Source organism: Penicillium diatomitis (assembly GCF_028827545.1).
Source record: "Penicillium diatomitis strain IBT 30728 chromosome Unknown utg000003l_segment0_segment0, whole genome shotgun sequence".
In the NCBI taxonomy this organism is placed as follows: Eukaryota; Fungi; Ascomycota; class Eurotiomycetes; order Eurotiales; family Aspergillaceae; genus Penicillium; species Penicillium diatomitis.
In genome coordinates this window covers 433,853-458,487 of record NW_026623175.1, presented here as the reverse complement: position 1 = coordinate 458,487, position 24,635 = coordinate 433,853, and the positions used below count along the sequence as shown (strand labels likewise).

Here is a 24,635-nt window from a genome sequence, read left to right as displayed (position 1 = left end):
CCAACGCGTAATTGTAAGATTGTGACAGTACAGAGTGCTGAGAGAACCCTGTAAACTGTAGAGTGCTGAGATTATGCTACAAGCCATGAGCATGAGCGGCGCGGATGCAGGATCGAATCAATACAAGACAATTATTGCCATTATGATGATCAGGATTGTTCCCCTACGTAGACAACACAAGAGAATGCGTCCTGAATATGTGCAAAAGGCCGATCTCACCAGATGTTTGATCCCGAGTCACATCACAGATTTGCACTCAAATGGCGAGAGCCTATTGACATTCCCAGCCATTAGACAAAACAGAGCGCATCAATTTCCATTGGTCATGTCCTCCTTACCAGTAAGCTCACAGAACGCCTTGTATGTTGTGAACGCGTTTTCATCGCCATCGCCACTACCAGTCTTCTCGATGACACACTCGGCCGTGGCTCCAATGAAGAAGACATGACCCTCTTTAACGTCCTCGGTCTTGCTGCCAACAGTGATTCGGCCTTCGCCGCCTGTGCAGATCAGGATGCTCGGGCCATCGATTGGATCAAACGTCACCTTGGCGCCCGGTCGTTTGAGGTCCGTCTTCAGCACACTGAACTCCTCAATTGGCGGATCATAAAGAAGGCAGGATGAGCCACTTGAGTAGGCGGCGGCGTTGAGAGTGGCGTAGGGATAGTCAGTGGGAGTAAGCTTCTGCTCGTCAATGGGTGCGTATGAGTAGGTGAGCATCTGCGTCAATGTGTCAATGTCCTTGAATTTGGGGGTGAATCCAGCTCGGACAACATTGTCAGACGAGGCCATGCACTCAATGATATCTCCGGAGACGTAGGCATGGATATCGTCAGCCTTGAGGAACATGGCCTCGCCGGGGGATAACTTGATGAAGTTGAGGAAGAAGAAGACAAATAATCCAATGTCTTTGGGGAATTGGCTGTTCAGCCGGCAAATGATGCTGGCCAGCTCTTCGGGGTTGGAGGGGTTCGTGGCCCCATTGTCTGCAAGGACACCGAACTGGGACGGCGAATTCTCTGCCAGAGAGACAAGATCTTTACCGGCGCTCTCAATGTCTTCCGACTTGGACTCCATCAGTGTTGTGAATAGGGACCGAAGGGCATCCTTGTTCCTCTGTACCGTCTCCTCGTCGCTCGATTCTTCGTTGTCCCGGATCGTCTTCTCAAATTTGCTGGCAGCCTCCGAACCCACCAGCTTGCGAAGGGGTGCAACAGCCTGGAGGAAATGAGCGATCTCGGCCAAGGGACGGAAACCGCAAAGACCCTCAAACTGGGTGATTGCAATGGTCATCTCGGGTTTGTGGTTGTCATCTATGACACAAGGCAAAGCAGGTTAGCAACCTTTTTGTTTTCTCCCGTAACTACAGCGCTCTGGCTTGTATTCACATGCATACCTTTATAGTTGTTTGGATCTTTTTGGTGGAGCTGCTCGGCCAGTTTCTTGTTCGGGTGGGCTTGGATGCTCAGGGCCTTGCGGATGGAGAGGACCTTGAACAGGAAAGGAAGCTTGCCCCCATATCGTTCGGTAATGTCGATCGACATCAGAGCCTGATTGTCTTGCACGAGATCGAGAAGGGACCGCTGAGTCTCGAGGTCCTTGGAAGGCAGGGAAGGATGTGTGCCCATCCATAGCTGTTGAAGCCGGTCAGCATGTCTGCGCCCACCGAGCTTGAATCCCAACATCGCCGGTCTGCGACGAGAACGAAACGGTCCTACCTCTGCGTAGGGCTTCTCGGCCTCGATTGTGAAATCCGAGGGCGCTGTCGTTGCGGCATAACGTGCTGCTGCCGACTCGTGGCCGACCTTGCCTATGACGGTATTTAGTGCGGGGCATTCTTGTGTAGTACTGATTTAAGCATACCCCAGTCGTAGCTGTTGACGCCTATCGACTGATTAGTAAGAGAAACTGTATGAAATGAGCCAAAGACAACACCCTTACCGCACTGTAGGCGAAGCAATGGAATCTGCATGTTGAAGAGGACGTTGAGTGAAGAAAAGAAAAGGAGAGGGAAGTGAAGCCAAAAAAAAAAAGTGTATGGATCAAAAGCTGCGCGTAATGTTTTCACTCTTACGTAGCTGTCTGGGGCTGCTGTTAGGTACACCCCGCCTAGGCTCTCGGTGACGGCGAATCAGTCCAGGGTCCGTGACCAACACGGGCTTGGGTTGAAGGCAAGGAGCGGACACGCCAAATTCAGAGCCGAAGAAGGCCGAAAAAGGGTTCGACCCTACTTATGATGGAGGTTCATCAAGTGAAGTTTCAGGGACTCATAACCCAATCGAGAGGATTCTACGACCTGTCTCCGTCTCTTGTCCGCAACCGTCAGCTTCGGTACGACTGTGCCATCCGGAGGGGCACCTATCGGTGCTTTCGACGTGGACACCGATAGTAAGTATCGGAGGCTCAAAAAGATTGAGATGGACACAACTTTGTCAAATATCCCATATTGGATTGGGATGGGAAAAGGGCCCGACCTAAATATTGGGTGTACCCAGATATATGCTCTATGACTATAGTCAAAGTGAGTACTGAGTAGTGACTACATAGTGTAGCTGTTGGATTGGAGAAACAGCGGATACAGCGAGTGCACCGGTGCAGTAATTCAAAGGCCATGTTTTGCATAAGTAACGATTTGCCGAAAGCTGCAATATCACTGGAACCACGAACACCCTGTGGACGTTGTTAAGGAACTACTCGTGTTACCACTGTAGCATTCGTGTCCTCGGTATACTGGATCATGTTGCTCTATCAGTCTATTGCAACACGCCTTGAGGGACTAGGCTGGGCGGACTCGGCTGGCCATCAAGTTCCAACAATAGAACCCGCTGTATTGCATTCGGCCGGGTAAAAGTCGGCCCGGTATGCTACCAATTAACACATGACTACGACCCGATGGAATGCAAAACAGCACCCCAAGAAGGGTCCCGAAGGCGGTAGCCAAATTCGGTTAGCGGCTGTTGCTTGTATCAGATCATCATTGGTCGTCTCAATAGTCGGCTCCAAAGTCCAGACGTGCGGGTAGAAAGCTACCGAGCCGACCGCCCTCAAGCTAATCATCGTCGCATCCCTGCGCTTTTCCATTGCTCGATCGTTGCATACCGGTTTTCTTTGACAGAGATATAGACCGTTCTAGTAAACCTTGCATTCTGCATACAATCCGTCGACCACAAAAACTACAAAGATGTCTCGGAACCGCCCACGGCCTCGTGATAACGGGCTGGGGAACAACGAGGAGATGGAGCTGTGGACGCGCATCTGCCAGGACATTCGCAAATCTAAAGAGAAATTCGACCAACAAGCGTCAATCTCTGCCCAGATCAAAACTCTCGTTGACAAGATCACCCGCGAAGGGAACAGTAGGTCATGCTCCACCAGTCGCACCCCGGATCGACGATCGAAGAAGATGGCCCCCATCGATGCGGGGGTGGTCCGTCTTGCTGATCGCCACACGCACTATACCTTTACCTGCTCCAGGCAACGGCTGAACATGGGTTTCAAATATAGAACCAACAATCTCCGACCACGACCAACTGGACAAGTGGCTACGACAAAGCCAGAGACTCAGTGAGGAAGAGCGCGCCATTATGGTGGACGAGCCTTGCGATGTGGTCAAGAACTTGGAGCTGTTGACCGCGCTACGGAAAGCTTCTGAAGCGGAAGCTCCATCGAATCGGTCGGCTGCATTATCAAAATCCCGCAAGAAGCGAGGCGAAATGGAGAATTCGGCCATGGACTCGGCGAGTGCGTCTGGCGGTGACAAGTCTGGCCGACCCAAGGGTGCAGTTCCGCGCAGCATGAGCGTGTCGAGCAATCATGCGCGCGATGGCCGAAGTGAGGGGATTGCAGTGAAAATTGAAGAAGGCTCGGAGGGGACAAAGGGTACTATGGCGGAACGAAGTGGTTTGCTGGTCGTCGGAGCCTTGGTTGTCTTCAAACACAACAAGAACAAGCAAGGTGTCGAAGGGGAAGGCATACAGTGCATCATCAAGAACATCTCCGGGGATGGGTCCAAGAAAAGGTACATGGGATCCCCAATCAGAGCGCACCGAAGCTCGAGCTCTTGAGGTTCCCTATCTAACTGGCTCACAGGTGGTACGATGTCCAAGATCCCGAGCCCAACGAAAACGGCGAAGAGGGAGCTGTCTTCCGAACGACCGCGTCGTCGCTCATCCCTATTCCCCAAGCTGGTACACCGTTACCTTCTTTCCCTGTCGGCAAGCAGGTCCTTGCGCGATATCCCGACACAACGACATTCTACAGAGCAGAGGTCATGGGATCAAAGAAAGACACCTACAGACTGAAGTTCGAAGGCGAAGAAGATGACAAGGAGATGGAGACTGAGCGCCGATTTGTCTTGGAAATACCTACCAAGTAGATTCTGATGGCCGGCCGCCGAAACCCTACGATATGATGTGACAATGATACCCAAAGCGAGTCGCTACTTGAAAGGATGATACATGAGTTATGTGATTATGTGCATATTGATGAAGTTTACAACATGAGGTGAAGAATATATAGTTACACAGGTCTATATGTACTGTACGTTGATTCCTTGAAGAATGATCACACTGGTTAGGTAGCTATTTTTTGAGGGCGGGGGGAAGCAGCAAGAGACACTTGGAATCTTGTCCGCCCCTCTGTAACTCCCAGCTACCTTGTCACCTCTAAATCTTTTCATTGCGTCTTTCATATCGTCTCACTCCCTGTGACTTCCATGGATACGACCCATTTTTCCCCGGGCTAAGGTCCTTCTTCGACTTTGCCATTACAAAACCCCACTAGCTTTTCCTTCCTCTTTTCCTTCCTCTTTTCCTTCCTCTTTTCCTTTCTCTTCTCTCTGGCTTTGAAACCTTCAGCTTCTTTGAATACACAAACTTATCTTGGCCTTCTAAGGTTAGCACGTAACATTTCCCCTGTGATTCATCAAGCTCTTCCCATTCGGCTTCCTCCGATTCGCAATCTCTCTCCGGTCGTTCGATCTCCTCCGCCAACATTGTACAGGCTTCTATCTCTTCTGCTTGGGTTTCAACATTTAAGCCATGGTCGTGATAGGCTTTAATGATATCTACCCTGGTCCCCTTGTCGGCACTAGAATCACCCCAGACTCCCATCATGCCCTGGATGACTTGCGTGGTATATAGGACCAGATCGAATTGGCCTAGCATTCGATGAAAAGCGTCCTCATTGACTTCATATCTCGAGTACAAATAAATCGGCTCATCTGCTGACCAACACAGGTATGAAGACGGGAATCTTCCATTTCGAATGGGCGAATCGAATAGTAAGATCTCAAATAGCCTTCCCATTTGGAGGCCCTCGCCTCCGTTCGCTTGGTTCTTCGGAGTTGCCTAGATACATCATGTCAGCCGGGAAATAGGTCCAATTTTAGATGGATTGCAAAAAATAACGGATATACTGGTACAGTGAACACGGTCGCCACTCCTGGTAAAATCGATATGGAAAAGGCCAAGCTCTGGAATAGGAGGTTGGTGCACAAGAATCCTATGCCAGCTAGCATCTTTCCAGACAAACCGCTCCATAGTTGCGAAATCTTTGGTCATCGCACAATCGGAAAATTGAAACTCGCGTGGGGCTGGGTCGTCCTTGGCAGGAAAAATGGTAGGGAACATCTCTGCCAGCAGCGGATTGGGTACCTTTTCTGCCGCCCGTTCGGATTCTTTGATTGGGATAAAGAAGAGGGTTTTTTGAATCGATGGTGACTTGATGATTAGATCACGCCAGTCTCGACAGACACGTAGACAAGATGTCAGAAGAGTGCGCATGTCTGTTTGGAGCAGAATCATTTCCAGAAGCTCAGGTGTCTCTTAGGGCTGGAGGAGTCAAGGTCGACGCAGTGAAGAGCCTCCTGGCCGCTGATCTCGTGACCGGTGCCATTCCGCGACACAGGACGATATCATCAACAGATGACAGAGAACTGTAATAATGGAAACGTGCTTCCACAGCCTATCACAGAAAACTTACTACTACTGCCGGACGTTTTGGCACGAAGTTTAGTCTTGGCTGACCGGGGAAATATGCTGCCTCAGGCATACATGCGCGTCATCTCTGATCGGACAGAAAGCAGGCCTGTGATTGGTCTGTTTGCAACTTTGCACTAGGGTGCGTCTTCTTTCTATTCAAGAAGGGAATGGAAAGAATGCAGACTGAGTTTCTATTCAAGGACTGGTGGATAGCTATAGGTGTGTATATATGTTGTGCGTTAGTTTCTTGGAAATTGATTCATCTCAAAGCCACAGGTTTTTCTGGCAAAGAAGAAAGAGACAATTCGATCTTGTCCACGTGACATTTACTTTCGTGGCATCCTGCTTGGATCTATAAAAATCCAGATCGTGCCTTCACACTCAACACATAAGTGCACGCTCAATCTTGAGAGTCTACCTGTCACCTACAATATCTCGAGAGACATGTAATTTGCAAAGACATCGGACTATCAGACTCCTCTCAATTACCCACGATCTGTATCATTCGAAGAGTATAATGAAGTAAATAGACGACTTTTACAGCGCGAGAGCCAAGTGCGGGCTGTTGTGACTCGTGAGTGTGGAGTGCGCGCTTATCAGTTTCCACAGATCGATAAGCGGAGGGGGACTGGAGATGCAGTGCCGATGGAAGCTGCTAGAGTAAGCGGGCCCCTTGGAAAGGCATGAAAGCGGTAGGGTACTCGAAGTATGTACTCGAATGGTCGCTCACCTTAGCCCGCTGACAGCCCCATGAGTCAGCCGCCCCTCCATGGATGCCGTGGCACGGATCGATGCCGCCCACTCCCCTCCGGGGGGCCGAGGGAATAATTGACGCCATGCGAGATTCGGTGCCACCCACAACAACTCCCGCCTCCCACCGCATATTTTCTGTCCGAGTTCATTGCCAACGCACTGCATTCAGCGGTCCAGATTTCTTTTCACTTGTCGCCTATACGAGGACATACCTCTCTCTCTCCACACACGCACACACTCCCGGCCTCACTCTACCTGAGAAGCCGGCGCAATGGCGGATCTTCCAGCTCATGCCTCCCCTAAAATCACCCCGCAATCCTCTTCTTCGACAGACCGACACGATGACCTGGCCGATGATCTGAGTCAAGGAAGTGGCATCACAACCGGTGAACAGACACCAGCTCTTCCTGACTCGATATTGTCACCTGCGTTCACTCCCCCAGCGACTCCGGGTGGCACATTGCACTTGACGTCCAATCCGACACATTTGCTGCACGAGAGTCAAGCAGCCAGCATCCGACATTCAGGCCAGCACAAAAAGGGCCCTAAATTGCTGGAACAACTACCACAGGTGGAATGTATCGTCCGAGCTCGTATCCCGACCACCAATGGTGCGGAAATGTTCTTGCACCTCTACCACAACGATATCGATAACAAGGAGCATTTGGCGATCGTCTTTGGCAGCAACATCCGCAGCCGTAGCCTGGATCGCGTACGGCCGGGGGAGACGGAGATGGATCGCATGATTCGTGGAGCATATGTGGGCAAACTGCATCCTGGGCGAACAAGCAGCTGGTACGACGAGGAGAAGAACCCCGAGTCGGCGCAGGCTGCCCGTATGGAGCCGCCACTGGTTCGAATCCATTCAGAGTGCTACACAGGTGAGACGGCGTGGTCTGCGCGATGTGACTGTGGCGAGCAGCTGGACGAGGCCGCGCGATTGATGTCCTTCCCCGTGGAAAACTTGGCCGCTGATGCGCCGCCCGAGACGCAATCCTTGCGATCTCGGTCCGCGGGCGGCGTGATCATCTATCTTCGACAGGAAGGTCGGGGCATCGGACTGGGGGAGAAGTTAAAGGCCTACAATCTACAAGACCTGGGATCCGACACGGTAGAGGCCAACCTCCTCCTGCGCCACCCTGCTGATGCCCGAAGCTACGGCTTGGCCACCGCCATGCTCATGGATCTCGGCTGTGGTGCTGATGTCAATGCCGAGGGCATTCGACTGTTGACGAATAACCCGGATAAAGTTCGCGCGATTGAGGGGCCGAATCGCGAAGTGTTGGTGAAGGAGCGTGTTCCCATGATTCCCTTGGCTTGGCGTACAGGCGGGGAACGCGGGATAAAGAGCTCCGAAATTGAAGGTTATTTGAGAACAAAGGTCAGTCAGCCCGTTAAAGCATCTTATTTGGATTCATTTCTCCGAAAATACTCCTCTTCTCTGCCCCCTCGAGCTACCCCAAGTTCCTCCCCCCCTTTTTTCTTCCAAACCTTCTATTTCCACGCCGGTGATCGTAAGGCGTTGAAGCTAGCCGTTGGCACCAAGAACGTCGAAAGGTGGATTTGCTGGAACATCCAGTTGGCTGACAACGATTTTACCTTGATAATGAGCAGATTTCCAAAATGGGTCACATGATTCAATAAACATGCGAATAGAGCGCGTTTTCCGTCTTGATTTAGACAATCTCATCTCGCTTGCCTGATAGTGTGCTCGGCTCCATCTGAAGCCCGAGATTGCCGGGACGACAGCTTGAGGGATGTCTTACTATCTTAAAGTTTCCAAATGCCTCTTCAGCCCTCGTTGAGGTCGCCGAGGCTGTACAGTAGAAGGCCCGGCAGAGCGAAAGGTGATAAGTTACCGGCATCATCTTGTCGAGTTCATCCTTCTGCAGTTCTCGCCTTTTCTGTCCTCGAAATGGCTTGCGATCGGCAAGTGAGGTGACTGGCTGGATAATTTGTCTCTATGTCTCCGTGTAATATCCCTGCATCGTCGACTCCGGAGGATCCGGATGGTGTTGTGATTGTATCTGTGTAATGCACCGTGACATGTACATATCGGTCGTTTCATGTCTCTCTCGACGTGCTATGATGACTACGATCGAAGCACTGGATTGGCTACGATCGTGTGAACGATCATTTCAAGGATCCCGTTAATTTCAGCGCCGTTCATTTTGTTGTTGCCCGTTTGTAAAGCATGGATCGTGGCTTGGAATTGCAGTAGAGGCGGCGCAGTGACTCGATTGCCTAACCGACCCTTCAGGCTGTCCGGGGGAAGATGGCTACCGAGTGGATCTTGGCGCTGATCAGGCTATCCATGACTCGCGGCGATGCACATGTCGATCTCTACCCGGTCCGTACTTGTGGTCCATTCACCTAAGTCCTTTGGGCAATCTAGACGAATGCACTTAGTCCTCTCCCGAATGACGCCCCAAGATAAGCCAGGATTTTGTGAGTGTTTGAGGCATGACCCCCAAGAAGAAGTCGTAGTCGCAGGTGATTTGAGTCTACTCGTCTACTGTGATTCAGTCCACGCAAGTGCCAGGATCGTCGCGATGGCGCATCGGGCTCCACCGCACTGCTTGCTGAAGAATCAGGACCTGGCGAGACCGATCACGATTCCTGGCGACTTAGCAAGCAACCATATGGATTAGCGCGGATGCATAGAGGGGCAAGCTCAAGCTCCCGTTGGAGGCTAACGCAGGATGATTGTCTCGGCTTGTGGCTGCATGAGAGGACGACTACATGTCCATGCGCATCTTGCTTGAATTAGTGAGCGGTTCATTCTGACTTGTTATCTACAGTCTACAGTCTACGGTCTACAGTCTACAGTCTACAGTCTACAGTCTACAGTCTACAGTCTACAGTTCTGCAGTAGGATTCTGCCTAATGAAAGCCCTCGGGGACCTCGGCGCCCTCGGAGTAGGGCATGCACGCCCCCTGAGCGAAGAAGAAATGACCCCAAGAGCTGGGAGAGCTGAGAAGGTTGAATGAATGGCTTGATGCGTGGTGATGGGCTGGGCCAATTCTCGATCACAGTCACAGTATGATGTCGGAGCATGGTCCACTGCGTGAGTCAGTCCCTGAGCATTTGCATTCCCCAGCATTGTCTGCATGGTTTCTCGCCAGGAGTATTATGCGCAGTCGCGATCTTGCGGGGAACAATCCATAGTCGATCAGTAGTGGTTCAGTACTGTAGTTGTCGATCAGTAACTGAGCGAAGGGCTGTGGATGTGGATGGCCAGAAGCACGGGATCATCGAGCTGGTCACTTAGTACTCACTACCTGACTCTCTTCCTCTCGGCGGATCTCTTGATTCGGGGATGTTTTCCCAGGATCACCACCTTCGTGATCATTGGGACCCCAGAACCAAACACTCCCTCATGCGGCAAAGTTAGACTTTGCGGATCGATGGCTGTGGTTGGTCTTGTTCGACATCGCGTTTCTGGTGGCTCGGCCGGAAGGGAAGTTTGGAGTCTCCAACGGCTTCCTCCGCTAAGCCTCCAAATTCCGCCGCAACTCGGCCACTCTTTTCTGCAACTCCAGTCTCCTACACGCTATTCTAACTTTGTTGGAGAATTGGGCTTGGTGCCCGATCTGCAGGGTGGAATCGCATTCTTCTTCTGAGCTTAACCTTTTTTCAGTTCTTCTCAACCTCATCTTCCCACCATTGAACTCCCTGGTGTCTCGTCTCTTCTCCTCCCCCCCCTCTTCCCAAGCCTGAAAAGGCCTGAAATCTCGACTCGATCGTCGGTGACCCACTCGTCCCGCTGAAGCCAAAGAGAAAAAAAAAACCCGCTCTTGGGGATTGTCTGTCTCTCCCTATCTCGTGTGGAGTACAATTGTCGCCGCACCCATCAGAGAGAGAAAGAGAGAGAGAGAGAGAGAGAGAGGGAGAGAGACCTTGCCAGATAAATCCCATCGTTCGCCGCCTCTGCTGCATGGATGGTCATCCATGAATGAACCAGTGCGCAGCGTGCACATGCGACAAGGCCATGACCAATCGCGCTTCAGCTGTGGCTATCAATCATTCTGCGCCCTTGGCGCCAGTCGCGATAATGATCGAAGGTGTCCCGATGCCGCCCACCACCATCACCACCACCACAGCTCCCACGAGTGCGACGACCGCGACCACCACCAGCACTACCACCGCCACCACAACACCCACGGCCACGACCACACCTCCCAATGCGGGAGTATCCAAGACCGAAGAGACTCCTGGCCCGTCACGGTCGACGTCGTTGGGAGCAGACGCCGCAATCTACGAGGCCGCCGAGCACCATCGGCCGTCCACTGCGGGGCGGAAGCGGAAGTTGAATAGCACCTCATCTCGAGGAGTGGCGAACCTCACTCCGGATCAATTGGCGAAGAAGCGGGCCAACGACCGTCAGGCCCAGCGGGCCATTCGGGAACGCACCAAATCACACATTGAGACTCTCGAGCAGCAGGTGCGCGATCTGGCATCGCAGAAACCAGTGCTGGACCTACAGGCGGCACTGCAGCAGAATGAGCGCATTCGTTCGGAGAACCGTGAGCTTCGTCAAGGACTGAGGGCCGTCATGGATATCGTGCAGCCCTTGTTGGCCAGACAGGAAGCTTCAGGTACGTTTTCTAAAAGCAAAACCTGCGATGGACGCTTGATAGTCTCATTTCATTGGATTGAGATCTCGACTGACTCGGACTAGACCTCCCGTCCTTTGTAGCTCAACGTCGAACCGTGCCCGAACAATCCCATTCTCCCCTCTTCCCCGACACAGACCAGGTCGGTACGGGTACCAACAGCCAGTCCGCACCCTTGAATGACCGAGCGTATGCGGACTCAGTGGCCAGTTTCGATACTCCATCCCCCACGCAAACCGGATCCGCGATGGGCAGTCGGCGGAACAGTCACCATGCGACCTCTCAACCTCCATCATTCCGAGCTGCCTTGGATACCCAGCGCCATAACCTCGTTCATGGATTGGAGTTGGGCATGGAGGAACGTCTCGGATTCAGCTTCCTTCTGGACCCTTCTCAAAATGTCCCCAAGGTAGACGGGCTGCGACGTACCACCTCTGAAAACTTCCGCTCCTCTCAACCCTCCCCCACGCCGCCCTACATGCAGCCCTTGAACTACGGCGCCAATCCAGCGCCGGCCTACGCGACGCCGATTCGGAATTCGGGCCCCACATGCACATTGGATAGCATCTTGCTTGACTTTTTACACAACCGACAACGCGAGGCTGCCGAGGGGATTCCCGGGCAGAAGCTTGTTGGACCACCTTACCCAAGTGTCTCCTCGCTCTTGAACCCGGAGAAGAGTGCGCAATCCCATCCTCTGTCCAAGGTCTTCACGGACATTCTTCGTACTTTTCCAGATATCAATTCCCTCCCCGTTCAGGTCGCGGTGCTCTACAATATGTTCCTCCTTATGCGCTGGCAAATCTATCCCACACAAGAGAATTACGATCGTCTTCCCGAGTGGCTCACACCCCGTCCCACACAGCTCCTCCAGCCGCATCCTCCCTGGATGGACTACATCCCCTGGCCACGAATGCGAGACCGACTGGTCACCTCCCCGCAGGACTATCCTTTTGACAATTGGTTCATTCCATTCACGCGAGGCATGGACCTGAATTGGCCCTACGAAGCAACCGATTGTCTGCTGTCTGCCGTGGATTCTGATGATCTGATCATCAACCCGGTCTTTGAACGTCACATGCGGAATCTGAACAACTGGTCTCTCGGCCCACTTTTCGCAGAGGCGTACCCGGGACTCGTGGATACCGCGCGTATTCGACCGGAGCCTGGCAAGTCCAATAATTCCAACCCAGTGTAACACGTCTCATCCTCCCTCCTGCTCCCTTTCTCCCTCTGCGATAATTTTCTTCATTCTGGTGACCAAGCTGGCCTCGGTCTATGGGGCGGATATTTGTTTCTCATTGTTCACTATCTCGTTTTTCTTTTATTTTATCTCCCTTACCGCGTCATCTGTTTATCCTTAGGGCGGGCATGCTCTGTATCCGGTTTGACACAAAAGCATCAGCCTCGGATCACTTGTTTGAGTATTGGATGTCGAATTTCTTACTATACATCAATTTTGCATTCTACTGCTCTATGTATTCTAGATGATCTGGATTGATGGGTTCAATGATAAGGTGCCGAGAAGGTACACCTCTTATCTCGCTTTTTCTCTCTCTTCTCCTCCGTCACTGGGTACCTACTTCTGATAGGAGGGTGTTTAAAAGGATCGACTCTTTGATTCCCGCAACAATGTCAATTTGTACGAGTTCAACCTGCAACAGGCGAAGTCAATTGGGAAGTATTAATCTCTCATCGAAAATCATCAAATCAGTCTTTCGAGTCATGATGGTTCGCTGACTGATTTCACGCGTTCCCTATGAAAGACCATGAACGATCAATTTCAAGGCCTCCCATCAAGCGCTAAAAATTCTCGAACCAGACGGAAGAGAGCCATATTGGCCAAAGTCAGGCTTCATTACTCGCGGAAGTACAAATAACTAGAGGCAATCCGCCGTGGAATGACCGCTTCAGACGAAATGAGAAAATGGAGTAATTGCGCAATTCGACGATGCGACGCAGCAACTCTAGTCTTGCAAACGATGCCGCCGTTCTCATCGTCTGGAATCGCGAAGATCGCCATTGTCCACAAGGTCCAGCGCAGACAGAAACGCGATATAGGAGCAGTTCATGTGGACGGTGTGTCACTCCGCTAGGTTAAGTAGCAATGCTGATGCTGCGGTGATTGAGGATCCGAACAATCAGTCGAATTTCATTCGAGTGTGTGTTATCGAATCATAAACCGAGTTCTCGGTCGAGTGTCGAGTTGGGTCCTCGTTTGAGTTGCTTGAGCATTCGTTTGTGCATGTGTGCGTGTGCGCGCGTGTGTTTATTTGAACGTCCACAGGCGTGGTCAGTCGGATTTCCACTTGCTTTTGCATTCGTGTTTCTAGTCGCATGCCGAGCCCGGCGTTGCGTCGAGGGTTGAGTTGAGTCGTTGGTTGAACTTTCATTTGAGAGTTCATTGAAGAGTTGATTGGAGAGTTCAGGACTGAGTCTAGAGTTGAGTGAAGAGATGAGTCGAGTCCTCGTTTGACTGTTCTGATTCTTCGTGTGCCTTTCGGCCAAGAATTCATTCAGTGTACAAGCGGCCGTATACCTACTTGTCAGACGAGCAGTTGGGTACCTGACTGGGTTCTCACTCAAATGACCAGTTGAACGATCACCTATTGAGCTCTTAGTTGATTGGTTCACCAAGTGATCATGTAAGTGCGCCGAGAAAGTTTCATCGAGTCTCCGAGTTGATGAGACAATAGCTCAAAGTATCGCTCATGTGGTCGACACTCCAGTCACGACCTTCACTCCCACCTGGGGCAGACTGGTCTGAACGGATCGTTGAAGGATGACTCAACGAGGCACCGTGAGGTGACGGGAAGCTAGCTGATACTAAGGTGATGCCGGAGGAAAGTGACAAAGTTGCAAGAGCGGTGTACTTTGATATAGTGGTTTTGTGGAAGAAGAGGGAAGCAGATCAAGAGGGGTGAGAGCTGTACCGATTTAGAACGCTGTCCAGATATCTTGACCTTCCCTTGATCAGGTTCCTGATGGCGATTGAGCTGTGCTCGTCACCTGCTACTTATTGAATTGATCCGTACCCCAAAAATTGCCCGAGGAGCTCTCTATGGCAGACGGTGAAGCGATACTAGGTACTGTACTTGTCTAGAGTATCTTCATGATGGGATATAGTATAAGCGTGGACTTGATCGAGTCGGTGGCCAAGCAACCGAGTCTCAGACACGAGTTGAAAATGCACGCTCTTACACCATCGTGAATTCAACTGAATCACTGCGGAATACTTGTTGGTGAAGCGAGAGGGAAATCGATACCTCTACTTGTCGTGAGATACGAAACTACCAGGCTGTGTCACTGTCCACACTTTGATGAACGCATACAGTATTTCCAAGAGATTGGCGATGTCGTAATATCGAATCACTATCAAGCGCAATAGGTTCATGGTAGATGGGCACCCTTCCACTGAAACATAGCCAAGAAAAAACAATGAATGTATCACCAATATTGCGAAATATCACAACAGAGAGTCAAACTTCCGAGTCATGCGTACTACACGATCGCGTCGAAAATCTGGAGCTTGATGCTGTTGTACTATGCTAGCAGACTCAGTGACCAGTTGACCGTAGCTGTAGCTCAAGACTAGCGCCTCAGGCAGCAATGCTATTAAGTTCCATGGCTGATGGACTCGAGGTGTTCACCTTTGGTTACGCGGTCATTGCTTCAAGGCATCAATCAAAACTTTCCCGATCACCTTCGGTCGATGGACTTCCTCAATCTACCATCGTTGGCGACCCTTCTTCATCAATGTAAAGTTCATTCTCTGTAAACTCAAGGTCATGAAACTAATCCATGCTCAATTCAAGCCGCAAGTGCGGGGAGCAGCCGCTGTAAGGTACTGTCACGTAAATAACGATGATGATGCCCAGGCGGCAGTGGGACTCCTAACTAACCGACAACAACTCCAACTCCAACTCCCTCTCCACCTCCGCGCCCTCGTCGCTTCATCAATTGCTCTCACACTGTGGTGATAGCTACATCGGACTATTTTTCGGACGGCGCCTCGTCAATACAGACCTTCACCATGGCGGACGTCCCTATCGGTAAGTATGCTCTTTCTCCGGCATTCCGCGCGTGGCCTCTCCTCGCTTTCCCCACGCTAACAACAGCTGAACAGTGCTCGATGGAGGAACCGGTTTCCTCAAGGTCGGATATGCTGGTCAGGTACGTTGAAACCCACCGTCAGTCAACAAACTCAAGGACTTTCTCTCACGCTCTCGCTTTCATCTAGAACTTCCCCGAGCACCAGTTCCCCTCGATAGTGGGGCGACCCATCTTGCGAACGGAGGAGCAGGCGGGCGATATTGTGGTCAAGGATATCATGTGCGGAGAAGAAGCTGCTGCTGCACGATCAATGCTTCAGATCAGCTATCCGGTGAGTTCCCAATGGCATTTGGGGGCTGTGACTTTTTGCGAGCCTCTGTTGCGCCCGAATACCCCGCCTCGTCATTCCCCTCTCCTCCTCAGGTGCTCGAGACATGGCGCTGACAATAGTCCTCAATTTTCCGGGGCATCGATTTAGATGGAGAATGGTATTGTCAAGAAATGGGATGATATGCAGCACCTGTGGAATTATACCTTCTACGACAAGCTGAAGATCGATCCTGCGGGGCGCAAGATCCTCCTCACGGAGCCACCTATGAACCCTCTCAAGAACCGTGAGCAGATGGCCGAGGTCATGTTGGAAGGATACAACTTTGGAGGTGTCTATGTGGCGATCCAGGCAGTGCTGGCACTGTATGCTCAGGGTATGAAACGATTGATTTTGCCGACCCAAGGGTCAACTTACTTGGCGGCCGAGTTTGGCGTTCTAACGCAACGGGGTTTCTCTAGGTCTTTCTAGTGGTGTAGTGGTCGATTCCGGTGATGGTGTCACCCATATTATTCCCGTCTATGAGTCGACTGTTCTGAATCATCACATCAAGCGCCTGGATGTTGCTGGCCGTGATGTCACCCGCAACCTGATCGCCCTTCTCCTGCGTCGCGGCTATGCGCTGAACCGAACGGCCGATTTCGAAACCGTGCGCCAGATCAAGGAGAAGCTTTGCTACGTCTCATACGACCTGGAGTTGGACAAGAAGCTTTCCGAAGATACCACGGTCCTAGTCGAGTCCTACACGCTTCCCGACGGTCGTGTGATCCGAGTTGGCAGTGAGCGATTCGAGGCTGCCGAGTGTCTTTTCCAGCCCCATCTGGTTGATGTGGATCAGCCCGGTATGGCGGAATTGCTGTTCAACACCATTCAGGGCACCGATGTCGATATCCGATCCAGCCTTTACAAGGCAGTTGTGCTGAGCGGTGGTAGCAGCATGTATCCCGGTCTCCCTTCACGGTTGGAAAAGGAGCTGAAACAGCTCTGGCTGACTCGGGTTCTGGGCGGCAATCCTGAGCGTCTGAACGTATGTTTCTTCACGGTCATTGCCTAGATATGGCGTGATTTCCAAAGCTGACCCTTCGTACAGAAATTCAAGGTCCGCATTGAAGATCCCCCTCGACGAAGACACATGGTCTTCTTGGGTGGTGCAGTCCTTGCCAATCTCGTATGTGTTCTCCACATTTCCCTTCGTCGACTTTTCAAGCTCGTGCTGACTCTCCATCAAAGATTGCCGACAAAGAGGACATGTGGGTATCAAAGCAGGAGTGGCAGGAACAGGGTGCTCGTGCCCTGGCCAAGCTTGGGCCCCGGTAATGCAAAGCGGTCATCTGTCTCTCTGTTTATTATCAAAACCTCCCTTTCAAGCTCAGACCCGTCGTGCGCTTTCTAGTACTGTCAAGTTTCAATTTCCATGTGTGCTTGGCATTGATGTACCCCTTATTCTTCTCGCCTCGCTTCCTCTTGCCATTCAAACCCTCAACCCGTCATGTCTGGCCTGTGTCGACGTGACGACGTGACCATATTCATCAACGTCCAGCAGCTCCGTGGTGTCTTAGCGCTTGAGTAAATACTATTGTGTATAGACTAGCTCTCTGTCCTGCGAGGGATCAATGACTGTCGTGCTCTTCTCGAATTCTCACGCGGTCAAGGGCCCACCAATCTGCACCGTCATTGACGCATATCTGGGTATTTCTCTGTCAATGTGTGCCCGACGCCTTCGAATGGCAAGGTTCGTGAGCGAGCCCGGTGACAGAGGTAAGAACTTCACCGAGAGATCAAGCTCTCTTGGTCCAATAGTTCGACGACGTCGTCGGCCTGTTCACGTATGATTATGGTATCACCGACCTACCATTCCCTTCTCATCATGAGAGTTGGAGCATGACTCGGGGTTAGATCTGGACTACTGGAACTGGAGTTCAGGCGGTGAGCTTGAGTCGAGTCTTGAGAATCATCTGGTGGCGCCCGGCGCAGCGTTGGTGTACGTGAAGGTTTCTAGATGTGGACGTAACGGCGGAACCTCTGCCTTCATGTCTCTGTCATGTTGACATAGTCCCGAACTCCCGATATTTTTCCTGACGCGGCGAAACCCGCTTTGTTTGCTTCGGCATCAATCCACCCGTCTGGTCCTATCAATTGAGGACAGACAGCCTGAAAAGGCTCGCTGCGTTAATGCACGCCAAGTCGCAATTCGATCCGGCAGATGGCGGATTGGAGATCCCGCTCCCACTACTGCTTTTGCCGCTTCGGGGCCAGATATGTGCATCATGCAGATACAGCACGGTTGGTAGGCATGTCTCTCGGTTTTTGATGGCTGACAGAGCCCAGTACTACACAGTACACTCAGAAGGAAATTTGGTGGGAGTCTAGATCGTTCATGATGAAGCGGAGCAAGCAATGTAGATATCTTGTTAGTTCTTTAGGTCCAGAGAAGGTGAACGAATAAGCCGTCATCCACTGGAGGGGGAGAATTCGACCAATGTGTTTTCTTCTTAGGTGGACTTGCTCTCATTTTAGCACTTCACTTCTTCTGGTGGCTCCCTTTGGTGGAAAGTGCATCCAGCATTCTCCAAAAGCCCCGACACTAGCAGATGCCAGACACTGACAGTCTTGCCGTTTCTACGATGAGTCTTGTACCGTCCCGAGCACCGAGTCCGGCCTCTCCAGAGTCCAGTTCTTTTGGAACGGCAAGCCCCACTGCGGTCCCGGTTGAATTGCAGCGCCCGTCAAATCTTGGAAATTGCAACGCGATTGAGTCTGTCGGGGACTCGGGGCTTGCCAGAACAGACGTCACGCTGACGATCATCGCTGGAGTGGAAGATGTCGATGTTTGGTATAACTATAGAAGAATCCTAGAGATGGGTTGAAATCGAACAACAGATAAGATTTAGCATTCTTCCACTGCCGACTTGCATCGTCGCCATTCCCTAATTGTGTCATCGCAGTAAGTGTTCACCAACCCATGAATATCATAGCGCTCTGCCTAGCGACCTACAAATCGTGAGGAAAGATTTGTTTTGCTCTTTCATGGTTCTTGATTCTTGGTCTATGCTTTTCTGCTTTTCTGCTTTTCCGCTTTTCTGCTTTTCTGCTCTTTTTTTTTATTTTTATTTTTATTTTTATTTTTATTTTCGTTTGGGAGCAAATTGGCCATCTTCAGGATTTAACATCTGAAACCCGTTCAATTGAGCTTTCTAATCTTGCTATGGTGGATCGCTGGAGCGTGTGATCCAACTCTCGCTTCTCGGATTCTTTCTCTCTAACGTGATACTACAGAAACACATTGACCGTAACTGAATTATGCACAAATCTACCGAGAGAGGCGCCGAAGGGCCCCAGGATCAGTTCAAGTCTGGTGAGTGAGCAGAACCGCAGAGCCCACTTCACAGAAAAAGCTATCGCTAACCTCCTCTCCAGGCCACAAGGTCCCCATTCAACACCATGAAAAGCCCGGTCTGCAGAGCGAACTAGGTGATCCCAAGCCTACCTCCACCAAGCTCCCCACTGAGGACAATGGATACCAAACCTACAGGGCCGCCGGCAAGCTGGAAGGCAAGCGGGCCGTGATTACCGGTGGTGACTCCGGTATTGGCCGTGCGATTGCGATCTTGTTTGCCATGGAGGGTGCCGATGTTTTGATCACGTATCTGCCTCAGGAAGAGTCCGATGCGCAGGACACGAAGCGTCGAGTGGAGGAGACGGGCCGCAAAGCTCATCTGCTTGCGGTGGACTTGCGCGACAAGAAGAACTGCCAGAAAGTCGTGGACACGGCGTTGGAAACCATGGGCGGAATTGATACCTTGGTCAACAACCACGGATATCAGAATATGGTGGAGGATATCAAGGATCTGGATGAGTACGTACTCTCGCGCAGCCGGTGCAGCTGGTGTTTTGCTTTTTTTTTCCCCTCCCTTCCTTTTTGGCTTCATCTATCACTCCGCAACGTAACCCAGAGAGGAGTCTTGATCACTAACATATCACTTTTTCTCTTTATGTTTGGCAGAGATCAATGGGAGCGAACCTTCGACACCAACATTCACCCCTTCTACTATCTGTCCAAGTACGCTCTGCCTCACATGAAACAGGGCTCCACCATCATCAACTGTGCCTCCATCAACGCCTACATTGGACGTCCCGATCTGCTGGACTACACCTCCACCAAGGGCGCCATCGTCGCTTTTACCCGTGGTCTTTCCAATCAACAGATCAAGAACGGTATTCGCGTGAACTGTGTCTGTCCCGGACCTAGTAAGTTTTCTGTTTCCCTACCCTGTGTCACTGTAACAACAAAAGCCAAACGCAATGCCGTCACCATACTCAATCGCTTACCTCGCTTCTCTTTACCAGTCTGGACCCCTTTGATCCCCGCCACCATGAACAGCTCTGCTCAGGATCAATTCACTTCTCCCATGGGCCGTCCGGGGCAGCCCAGCGAGGTGGCCACCTGCTTTGTCTTCCTGGCCAGTCCCGATTCCAGCTTCATCTCTGGCCAGTCGCTGCACCCCAACGGTGGTGTTGTCGTGAACGGTTAAATCTGGGGGGGTCATTGGTATGAGCTGATGTGATAATGAAGCCGGAGTGGGGGTTGAATGGACATGACATTTAATGATTCTTTCTACCAATTGATAATTTCCAAAATCATTCCACCGCCAATTTCTCTTGCAGGACAAGTGTCTCTTCCCTTTCTGGGAGGTAGTGTAACTTGGGAGTGTAACTTGTGACTTGTAGAGACTAGAGAGTAAAAGACATCTTATCCCGAAAAAGGAAATCGATAACGCTTCGGAGACGACAATTGACCGACACGACGAGTCACAGTTCCAGCCTTTCACTGCTCGGCATGACTTGACTCGATACATGCAGTATTACAAAGCTCATGATCACACCAGATAACTTACTCCGAGGTCCCTAAGCCTTACAAGGTTACTCATCATTTCGACGATCGCCCCTAGCATCACTTTCGCGCAGTCCAGCCCTCAATCTGTATACAGTCAGTCCGATCCAAGTCTCGATGGTCCATCGATTCGAACTACTGAGCTACTGAGCCATTGAGCGATTGTGGTTGGTGGGTCCAGAATAGAAACTCAAAAACCTGTCTTGAGTTTTTGATGCATGAGAAGCAACGGGTCCCATGCGCTTGCGATCGCAATCCAACGCCAAGATGGTGAAGGAATGACCCATTTGAGGGTCATGAACCGATCGATTGGACTCCTGATGGAACGGGCTGGACCTCATGGGCCAGAAACTTGAATCGGAAATGGTACATGACAAGGTATTGAATCAATCAGATGCATGCATTCGACAGGCAGAGACTCGAATTTGGAGGGGGCTCATGGAGTACACCGCAGTATTCTACGGTGTGTGCGTACTATGGAGTGACAATTGGACTACGCAGCTACTACTGCACTCTCTCGTCTGGTTGCTTCAAAATGTACATTTCCGAGGCTGTCATGATGAAGTCAGGGCGTGGGCCAAGCTCCGGGACCGAACTGTTTGGGTTGAGTGGACCCTGCGCGAGCGTTCGATTCTCAACTTCTGACCTTCTTTTGCAAGTCTGGTCTGGTCTATCGTTCCGCCACTGAGAGGTGGAAGGGAGAATGCCAGCTGGGGAGATGGCGCTTTGGGGGAGCATATATAAGGATTTGATGATCCTCCGGTGTCGTGGAAAAAGAAAGAACCTGGCGATTTACCTTCTCATTTCGTGATACTTCTTACCGTGCTTAATCTTGAACAATATTTCCCACGACTTTTCTCTTCCACGCCTCCCCGTTCCATCATGTCGTCCCAACCCAACAATGCGGCCTTTAAGCTGGAGAACCTCTTCAGCATGAAGGGCAAAGGTTAGTGCTCCTTTTTCAATTGAAAAGAAAGATCCATAAGATATATGTTGACACTTCAATGCTACAGTCGCTCTGGTCACCGGTGGCGGTTCCGGTATTGGCTTGATGGCCACCCAGGCCCTGGCCGTCAACGGCGCCAAGGTCTACATCACCGGCCGCACCAAGGAGAAGCTGGATCGGGTCGTCGAGGTCTATTCCAAGGATATCCCCGGCGAGATCATCGCCATCCCCGCCGACGTGACCTCCAAGGAGTCCATCCAAAAGCTGGTCGACGAGATCTCCGCCAAGGAGTCCAAGCTGCACATCCTCATCAACAACGCCGGCATCAGCTCCACCAAGCAGGATGTTGAAAAATCCTCCCCCGAAGAGCTGAAGCAGGAACTCTTCCACCACACCAGCTCCATCAGTGACTGGGAAGAGGTCATGCGCACCAACGTCATGCAGATCTTCTTCGTCACCACCGCTTTCCTGCCCCTGCTGAACAAGGGCACCGAGCAGACCCCCGGCTGGTCCAGCACCGTCCTCAACATCACTTCCATTTCGGGCATTGTCAAGGTCTCCCAGCATCACTTCGTGTACAACACCAGCAAGGCCGCCGCCATCCATTTGACCAAGATGCTGGCGCACGAGATTGCCGACTCGGGCGTCAAGATCCGTGTCAACAACATCGCGCCCGGCGTTTTCCCCTCGGAGATGACCGCCAAGGAAAGTGACGACAAGCAGAAGAGTGCTCTGGAGAAGGAGAAGTTCGAGGGTAAAGTGCCGGCCGGTCGTCCGGGCAAGGACGAGGATATGGCCAGTGCCGTGCTCTTTGCCACCTCCAATCAGTACTTGAACGGCCAGACCGTCGTCGTGGACGGTGGGTATGTGCTGGCAGCTGGATCTGTTTAAATTTGGTCTCGAAATAGCCCGCATCGTCTATTTTTCTTTTTTTTTTTTTTTTTTTTTTTTTTTTAGCGCAGAGGCCAGTCAAGTATGAATAGTGCTGATCCAAGCCTTGACAAATTATGAAATGATATACCATGACAAGTTAATACAGTCACCATCTTACTGTACACGAAGCATTTACCAATAGTCCTGTCACTTACCTTATTTTAAGATGAAGTGCGTGGTCAACTCTCCTGCGCCGTTGGGTCTGGCTTGGGTAAGGAATGGACACACCAAGTCATGGAATCTAGAACAGCACAATGTCTTTCCATACAGAATGTTCCCCTAGGCGGACCATACCTAAATGGTGATAGGCAGGACATGCCCTACCACCACCTACCTGCTCCTATATGTAACTTATGGAAAAAGAAAAGATGCTATCTTCAAATATGCTCGATGGCATCCATTGACCGCAGATCAATCCAAAGTATACCACCAATGCCCATCTCCCGCCCTCGTCAACCACATTGCATGATCGATTCCAAAGATCATGGTCCCAGATAACTTTGTCGAGGCGATTGATTGAGACATATATCTGGCCTATGCCAAGTCAGGTTTCAGTCTTCGGGCAAGAGTCGCCGAGAGAGCTCCGAATTTCATGGGTTTGTCGTTCATCAGAATTCCTCACATACACGGCTTGAAACACTGGCTTCGCCCTTGTTTTCTGATTGTTCATTTCGGGAGAAGCGGAGAATCATAGAAATGTTGATAATGGTTAGACTGGCGAAGCCTCCCAACTATATACAGATGCAAATCATTACACGAACCGAGAATGAGAGGAAATGCGACAATGCCAACGGAGTTGGAGTTGGGGAAAAACAGAAAATGGAAAAGAAAAAGAAAAAGAAAAAAGGCTCGAGCCGCATAAACCCCAAAACACACAGCACAGCACATCACTGCTCAATCGCACTGGGCGAAACGGCGAGAACAACCGCCAACGCCGCAACGATCAAGGACGCCGCGGCAAATGCCGTCAATGCAACACTCCCACGACTCGCGGGGAATTTACCACGAATGATCCAGTATTGACTTTCAAAGTAACGGTGGAATCCAATCATGAGAACGAGAATGGCTACCCCGATGAATGTGGAGCCAAGAGGCTTGCCCACGCTGCGCAGACGCGCTGCGGCCGAGACGGCATAAACTTGAGAGGCGTCAAGTTGAGGAGGGGAGTATATCCGAAGTGACCAAGGCATTTTGGCCTAAAGTCGATGAATGTGCGGAGCTACCTGTCGTGTTCAGTCTGAAGAGCTGGGTGACGGCAATGCCGATGGAGGCAAAGGCCAACGATGTGCGGAGCCAGGCTAAGAATGTTCGTTCTAAAGTCGTTGATTAGTACCAATGATCACTCCAAATTCTACTGAGCGTGAACGTACCTAATGCCAGATGATCACGCGCCACGCTGCCTTTGTTATCCAACTCAAGCGAGCCGAAGTGATCAACAAACTGACCGAATCGGGAATGACGGGGCTCGTCTTCGTCCGAATGATTAGTTTGACGATCGTGGTGAGCGGCGCTATCGTCACGCCGAGATTGTTGCACACTGTGACTGTCCGGATTCGAGGATGTGGGATTTGTGGCAGTTGCGCCAGTCGTGTCCATGGCGCCATAGTCTCGTGTTGATGTGGCGCCATCGCCGAGAACACGCGAGGATTCATTGGCCTCTTGGTGAGACGGACGAGGCTTGCCTCCCGTTTTTCGCGACGAGAAGCTCGATGGAGACCGACTGCTTCCGTAGGAGGATGACAGCCCCGAGTCTCTATTGGTTGGTGAGCGAGAGGAGGAGTCTCGTTTGCGTCTACCATCCCGAGACTCGCGGGGCCCTGTCGAGGGCGTTGCTGTTTGATTGAGGGTGCTCATGACGTCTGGATAAGCGTTCTTCCTTGTCTCTCTCAGCAAACCTGTTATGACGTTGATTATGACGGCCTGTGGTGAGGGCGCAATATATAGCGAGTCTGCCGTGGACAGCTCAGGTTATACACAGGATGGCGTGCTTGACTTGCAGGCAGACACAGAGCGCGATCAAAAGATCTCAGGAGTTCAGGAACCGATCGTGTTGACGATCCCACAAACACCTTAGCGACTGGCTCGAACCGCTGGCGTGTATTCAGATCTGGATGTATTTGTGCAAATATGGGA

At 51.3% G+C, this 24,635-nt stretch overlaps 8 protein-coding genes across 8 annotated transcripts; 6 read left to right on the top strand and 2 right to left on the bottom strand.

Moving 5' to 3' along the window:
* Positions 1-309: 309 nt before the first annotated feature.
* pmi1 (mannose-6-phosphate isomerase pmi1) lies at positions 310-1,972 on the bottom strand (the record flags this gene model as incomplete). The annotated part of the gene is made up of 4 exons (XM_056932012.1): positions 310-1,313; positions 1,397-1,810; positions 1,864-1,884; positions 1,942-1,972. 4 exons carry the CDS (start codon positions 1,970-1,972, stop codon positions 310-312), a joined length of 1,470 nt encoding a protein of 489 aa, XP_056791971.1.
* Positions 1,973-3,181: 1,209 nt separating this feature from the next.
* N7539_002408 (SAGA-associated factor 29 family protein) lies at positions 3,182-4,375 on the top strand (the record flags this gene model as incomplete). The annotated part of the gene is made up of 3 exons (XM_056932011.1): positions 3,182-3,356; positions 3,505-4,018; positions 4,090-4,375. The coding sequence occupies 3 exons, from the start codon at positions 3,182-3,184 to the stop codon at positions 4,373-4,375; spliced, it is 975 nt and encodes a 324-aa protein (XP_056791970.1).
* A 2,630-nt stretch (positions 4,376-7,005) lies between these two features.
* N7539_002407 (GTP cyclohydrolase II) lies at positions 7,006-8,378 on the top strand (the record flags this gene model as incomplete). The annotated part of the gene is made up of 2 exons (XM_056932010.1): positions 7,006-8,115; positions 8,349-8,378. The coding sequence occupies 2 exons, from the start codon at positions 7,006-7,008 to the stop codon at positions 8,376-8,378; spliced, it is 1,140 nt and encodes a 379-aa protein (XP_056791969.1).
* A 2,348-nt stretch (positions 8,379-10,726) lies between these two features.
* N7539_002406 (bZIP transcription factor) lies at positions 10,727-12,549 on the top strand (the record flags this gene model as incomplete). Its single annotated transcript, XM_056932009.1, has 2 exons — positions 10,727-11,333; positions 11,417-12,549. The coding sequence occupies 2 exons, from the start codon at positions 10,727-10,729 to the stop codon at positions 12,547-12,549; spliced, it is 1,740 nt and encodes a 579-aa protein (XP_056791968.1).
* A 2,835-nt stretch (positions 12,550-15,384) lies between these two features.
* N7539_002405 (actin-related protein 2) lies at positions 15,385-17,049 on the top strand (the record flags this gene model as incomplete). The annotated part of the gene is made up of 7 exons (XM_056932008.1): positions 15,385-15,403; positions 15,478-15,524; positions 15,592-15,735; positions 15,883-16,108; positions 16,194-16,759; positions 16,823-16,900; positions 16,963-17,049. The coding sequence occupies 7 exons, from the start codon at positions 15,385-15,387 to the stop codon at positions 17,047-17,049; spliced, it is 1,167 nt and encodes a 388-aa protein (XP_056791967.1).
* A 1,983-nt stretch (positions 17,050-19,032) lies between these two features.
* N7539_002404 (oxidoreductase) lies at positions 19,033-20,264 on the top strand (the record flags this gene model as incomplete). The annotated part of the gene is made up of 4 exons (XM_056932007.1): positions 19,033-19,087; positions 19,150-19,588; positions 19,736-19,980; positions 20,026-20,264. 4 exons carry the CDS (start codon positions 19,033-19,035, stop codon positions 20,262-20,264), a joined length of 978 nt encoding a protein of 325 aa, XP_056791966.1.
* Positions 20,265-21,505: 1,241 nt separating this feature from the next.
* N7539_002403 (SDR family NAD(P)-dependent oxidoreductase) lies at positions 21,506-22,460 on the top strand (the record flags this gene model as incomplete). Its single annotated transcript, XM_056932006.1, has 2 exons — positions 21,506-21,569; positions 21,637-22,460. The coding sequence occupies 2 exons, from the start codon at positions 21,506-21,508 to the stop codon at positions 22,458-22,460; spliced, it is 888 nt and encodes a 295-aa protein (XP_056791965.1).
* A 929-nt stretch (positions 22,461-23,389) lies between these two features.
* N7539_002402 (uncharacterized protein) lies at positions 23,390-24,356 on the bottom strand (the record flags this gene model as incomplete). Its single annotated transcript, XM_056932005.1, has 3 exons — positions 23,390-23,640; positions 23,726-23,815; positions 23,873-24,356. The coding sequence occupies 3 exons, from the start codon at positions 24,354-24,356 to the stop codon at positions 23,390-23,392; spliced, it is 825 nt and encodes a 274-aa protein (XP_056791964.1).
* Positions 24,357-24,635: the final 279 nt, after the last annotated feature.